Genomic DNA, 5,810 nt, shown 5'->3' with positions numbered 1-5,810 from the left:
GGATCGCCGTTCCATCTCTTCCTTCTCCATGAAAAAACTCGGCAGAGCCCACAACCAGAGCCATCCCTCTGGAGCGACCACCACGTGCCAGGAGCAGCAAACTGCTTCGGAAGTCGGAGGAAAGGGTGAGAGGGGAAAGAGAAGGAACACGCGTTTTTACAAACCACCACGCAGGAGAGGTCAAAACGAAAGCAGCAGTCGGCTGAGAGGATGGTGCGCGCAAGCCTGGGGGAAGGGGTCCCACACAGCAGCTGGAAACCACTGGCCTTTCCAACCCACAGGGAGCTTAAGAGCTCCCACCATCACACCCAGTCGTTACGGAGCGGTTCTGCCAGCCAGCAAACCCCTCCAAACCTGCCTGCCCCACACCCCCTCCCTACACCATCGTACACCCGTGAACCTCCACAGGGCGGAGAGCAAAGCCGACGCGAGACCACCGCCAACGGCCGCTTCCTCCTGCCTGACCACGGCTGGGGTCACTCCACCTTCCGAAGAGGGACTAACCGTGCCAGGACTAACTTCCAGGCGCAGACACTCGACACAAGGACGCAGGACAAAGCCCCAAAGACGCGGCTGACAGCTCTGTAGATGCAGTTCTGGAACCGCGCGTGCAGCCGGTCCGATGCCCGTCCCCAGCTGCCCCAAGATCAGGTGCCGTAGAAGGTCTGAAGATTTTATTTCAGTTTGGGCCATTCCCCCAAAGAATAATATATCCTACTTCAGTCTGCTACACCGATTCCATCATCCTCTGCTTCTGGACTGAACAAAGGTGCCAAGGTACCCGCAGGAGAAACGGGACCGGTTTCTCCGCATGACCAGGGAGCTCAAGGGCTGTTAAAATACACACAAAGAGCTCAACTCTTCACCTCCACCTTGAGTTTCAAGCGGACATCACACAGGAAAACGTTCATCAGGTCCTGGCCAGCCTCCTGAGCAATCCTGCTGATAACTTTCCCTCTTCTTCCAATCAACATCATCTGTATTTAAACCCAGAGAGAAGATCATCATTCCCATCCTTCTATCGCTTAACCGCGGAAGGAATCACGAGGGGGAACAACAGTGCCACCACAGAAGCAGCGAGCGGGGACACAGCAGTTAGGGAAACCTCAAGACCAACCCCAATAGAAAGGTGTAAGTTGTCACTGTGATGTGTCAGGCACCCGGCTCTTCCCAAGAAACCCTGCAGCCAGGAGAGGGGACCACAGCGTGCACGGAACCTCGGGAACTTCCTTTCACGCCCCCCCAGCGCCCCATCTCTCTTCTGTTACTCACCATATGAGACTTTCTTGGGACCACGAGGTTCTGCATGATGAGGAGCTCCCCGCTTGGTCCTTCCTCCCACATCTCCGTCACCTGCAACGGCAGGCGCACGCTCAGCGCCTCCGCAACGCACCTCAGAGGCTCCCCGACACGAGCACGCGAGCAGGACCCCCACTTCAGACACACAAAGGGTCTCACAGCACCTGATGTGCAAGTCCCAGTCTGTCCCACAGGGCCTGTAAAGGGTTTCCAACTCAAACAAAGGGATTGCCATCAGATAATCCAGCATTTCCAATAAAACAGCTCAAAGGCAAACCCGCTCGTGCACACTTCCCACCTGAACCACGCCGTAGGGCACTTCCAGTGGCAGGTACTCCAGTATCTTCTCCCTGATGATGTTATCACAGATCTCCTGAGGTGACTGGCAGGTCAAGACCCCGCTGTGGAACTCCCACGGGCCTGGCTTGGCTTGCATCAGGAGGTACCGCTGTCGGCACAAAACGCACATCACACCCATCAGCCGTCACGTACCGCTCACACGGTGCCGCCAACCCTTGTGCTCATTTTGCAGCGGTGTTAGAATCACAGAACGGTTCTGGTTGGAAATGACCTTTAAAGAACATCAAGTCCAACCGTCAACCCAGCACTGCCAAGCCTACCCTAAACCATGTCCCTCACCACCACATCAGCTCGTCTCTTAAACCCCTCCCGGAATGGAGACTCCCTCACCTCCCTGGGCAGCCCCTTCCAATGCCGGACAGCCCTTTCCGGGAAGGGATTTCTCCAATATCCAACCTAAACCTCCCCTGACACAACTTGAGGCTGTTTCCTCTTGTCCCATCACTTGTCCCTTGCGAGAGGAGACTGACGCCCCCTCTGCACCCTCCTTTCAGGGAGCTGTAGAGAACAATAAGGTCTCCCCTCAGCCTCTTCCAGGCTGAACACCCCCAGCTCCCTCAGCCTCTCCTCATGGGAATTGTGCTCCAGACCCCTCCCCAGCTCCGTTCCCTCCTCCATACACGCTCCAGCCCCTCAGTGTCTCTCTTGCAGTCAGAGGCCCAAACCTGACCCCAGGATTCAAGGTGCGGCCTCACCAGTGCCCAGCACAGGGGGCCAATCCCTGCCCTGGTCCCGCTGGCCACACTGTTCCTGATGCTGGTCAGGATGCCGTTGGCCTTTTTGGCCACCTGGACACACGCTGGCTCATGTTCAGCCGCTGTCAACCAACTCCCCCAGGTCCTTTTTGGCCAGGCAATATCCAGCCCGTCCCCAAGCCTGGAGCATTGCAAGGATGAGGACACTGTTGCTAGCCAGGCATCAGGGCAGTAGTTTAGTACCTTTGGCAAGGAAAGGAGGAAACTCAAACCCTGCCAAAGGGTCACAGCTCCCTAAAGCCGTTTGTCTGAGTGACAAAAGCCCAGAGTATCACTTGCAGCTGAAAGATAACACCTTGGGTAGCTTCATCGTTATGAACAGGCTGCTATTTGGAGAGCCCCAAGTAAGAGCTGTGTACAGAGATGGCAGGGACGTCCTCCACGCCGACAGATGACAGTTCCCTCCCACACCCCAGGCCAAGAACAGCACCTCTGCTCCTTCCTCACAGGAGATGAAGCTCGTTATGAAGTACCAGGGACGAACAGGGTAAGAGCACACCAGTCTCCAAGCGTAACAGAAGTTCAGACTGCAGTTACCTTGAGCGTCTCCACCTCCTCCCCATGGAGAGCTGCCAGCATGAAGATCTCCTGGAAGCACGGCCAACCTTTCATATTTTTAACATCTCTGGGTCCACAGCACTTTGGCCCTTGTGCTTCTTCCGTGACAAGACTGGACTGGGAAGCCCTCCTGTCACTGCTGTTGCCCAAGCAAGAGCCGTCTCCGGCTCGATCCGTTTCCTGCAGACAGTGAGGCTCATGCACGCTGCTCTCGGGCGGAGAAGCCTCAGTGACGTGATGAAGAGCCTTTGCTGAAGAACTGGAATTATGTCTAAAGGCAGATCTCTCTTCCAGTTTCTTTCCATTTACAATTCCCTCTGTTAGCTCAGTTACTAGTTGCAGCAGGATGAACTTCTTCTTTAGCAGATCCACCTAACAAGAGAGAGAGGTGTCAGGAATTTGTCCTAAATGAGGTTGGTGGTTGGGTCCTGGATCCAAAGGAGCCAGGAGGAACCACCCAGGGGAGGCAGCTGCTGCTGGACGAGGCTCCTGCAACAGAATCGGACAGTTCTCCAACCAGAGTGTCAGCAGTTCCACTTAAATATTGTGGAGGAGAAGGGGAAATCAGTACCCTTTAACACATTTGGGCTCGGTGGCCTGACAACACGTCACTGCTGCCATCAGGCAAGGTCTGAAGACACTGATGTAACCTGCTATAGAAGGCAGAGAGAACAAGCTCCTCATTTACCTTGTTCAGAACCAGGACACTGGGGATGTGGGGAAACTGAGAAAGACACTTCAGCACCTCCTTGCTCAGAGAGTTTCGTGTCCAGTGATCCGACACGTCCACCAAAACCAGAACTGCCAGAAAAAGAAGTGAGGGAAATGTGAGGAACCTGCATTTCCCACGATGTTCATTTTCAGCTTTACACAGGACAGCACACGGATGGAACCAATGAGGAGTATTTTAATTGTGAAAACAACAAAATGCCGTTCACACTTGTCACGACATCACACGTGCTAAGGGTCAACATCTGAGTCCACTTCATTAACACAATCTGCCTCCCCTCAGCACCAGGCAGTTCTCATCCCCTCTTCAGCTCAGCATTCCAATCTCCTCTCCGCCCTTCCCTCCTCCCTCCTAGTTCCCGCTCCCAGGGCTGCCTTTGCTTTGCTGCCCAGTAAACATCCTGATCCCACAGCCACAGGGCTGTAAAACTCTGTGGCAGATAAAGGGTTGGGCTTGATCCAAGAGGAATGGAGTACTCACCTAAATCCGCATGTTTCATGCTGTCCCATGGGTCTGTCAGCATGACTTCCTCTAATTTATGTCTGATAGACAAATGCAAATGAGTAAGCCAGACACACTCAATCACAACTGTCTTCTTTCCTCTCAAAAGGAGGGAAAATCAGTGTTTTCCACCATCCCTGCTGACACAAAGCTGCCTTTCGGGCTGTGACATCCCTCGTCACGTGCACACATGCAGAATCAAACATAACAGGGCTCAAGGGAGGCCACAGTCTCTGTCTGCTACTGAAACTGCAACAATAAAACTCAGGGACCAAAATAAGGCCAAAAATATACATTCCTTTCTCTCTTATTTTACAAACTCTGCATGGAAATCATTCTCTGGTTTTATCAAACCTTCTCTCCTCTCCCCACAACAGCGTCAATACCTTTTGGCTTTAAAGGGATTAGTGAGGCCAGGTGTGTCCAGAATGATCTAGAAAGAGAAAAGACAGCTCTTTTAAGTTTGCCTGCAGTTAGTGGCCAAGGTAAAACTCCTTGGATACAGACTGGTTGGAGCGAGTTCAGAGGAGGCCACAAAGATGCTCCGAGGGCTGGAGCCCCTCTGCCCTGGGGACAGGCTGGGAGAGTTGGGGTGTTCAGCCTGGAGAAGGGAAGGCTCCGGGGAGACCTTAGAGCCCCTTCCAATGCCTGAAGGGGCTACAAGAAAGCTGGGGGGGTACTTTTTACAAGGGCAGGGAGTGACAGGACAAGGGGTAACGGGTTTAAATTGAAAGAGGGAGATGGAGATGGGACATCAGGAAGGAATTCTTCCCGCAGAGGGTGGGGAGGCACTGGGACAGGTTGCCCAGAGAAGCTGTGGATGCTCCCTCCCTGGGAGTATCCAAGGCCAGGCTGGATGAGGCTTGGAGCAACCTGGTCTAGTGGAAGGGGTCCCTGCCCATGGCAGGGGGGGGGGCTGGGGGGGCTTTAAGGTCCCTCCAACCCAAACCATTCTGTGATCCTATTTGTGTAATCAGGAGCGACCCCTCGGGATACAAATGAGAAAACCCCGCACTTTTTTGCTAACTCTCTCCACTGTCCCAGCTAGGAACAGGTCTGCTCACCAGCTGCGTGTCCTCATAGGTGACAACACCCCGGGCTTTGCATCGGGTTGTGTGCACTTTCCTAGAGACAGGGAAAACCTGTAAGAAATTCAACACGTTACACAGCTCGAATACACTGAACAAACAATTTAGCAGCTTAAACTTGTCGCTCCTCCCCAGCTTTACCTTTCTACCCAAGAGCTGATTAGACAGCGTGGACTTCCCCGCGTTTGGCGCTCCAATGATGGCAATTCTTAAAACCTTGGGGTTCTGGGGCTGGTCCGGCTTATCCCGTAAGAGACGGTCTTGTTCCTCTGCCAGAAGAAAGGAGGAGCTTGAAGGTTGCTCGAACCCACCGGGGATCAGGACCAGCTGTCCCTGCACGGGCAGCAGCCGGTACCACTCACCTCTGCAGGTGGCAACGGGTGGCGGGTGCTCGCCCAGGGCGCCCGGCGGCTTCTCGGCAGGGATGCCCAGGATGCTGCCCAGCGCGGAGCTGCTCCCGCTCCAGCGGAGGGAGCGTGCCCTGGCCCTTGGGGCGCAGCTCTCCGGGAGACGGGCTGG

At 54.4% G+C, this 5,810-nt stretch overlaps 1 protein-coding gene across 1 annotated transcript; it reads right to left on the bottom strand.

The window, feature by feature from the left end:
• Positions 1-854: 854 nt before the first annotated feature.
• Positions 855-5,751, bottom strand: ERAL1 (Era-like 12S mitochondrial rRNA chaperone 1; the record flags this gene model as incomplete). Its single annotated transcript, XM_010152497.1, has 10 exons — positions 855-977; positions 1,273-1,353; positions 1,598-1,747; positions 2,952-3,344; positions 3,661-3,773; positions 4,183-4,244; positions 4,590-4,636; positions 5,268-5,345; positions 5,433-5,560; positions 5,654-5,751. Coding segments are annotated over 10 exons (1,273 nt in total), but the record flags the coding sequence as incomplete, so codon positions are not given.
• Between the last annotated feature and the right edge of the window lie 59 nt (positions 5,752-5,810).

This window comes from Eurypyga helias, unplaced genomic scaffold, assembly GCF_000690775.1.
Source record: "Eurypyga helias isolate BGI_N326 unplaced genomic scaffold, ASM69077v1 scaffold39805, whole genome shotgun sequence".
Taxonomy (NCBI): domain Eukaryota; kingdom Metazoa; phylum Chordata; class Aves; order Eurypygiformes; family Eurypygidae; genus Eurypyga; species Eurypyga helias.
This window is presented reverse-complemented; position numbering and strand designations above follow the sequence as displayed.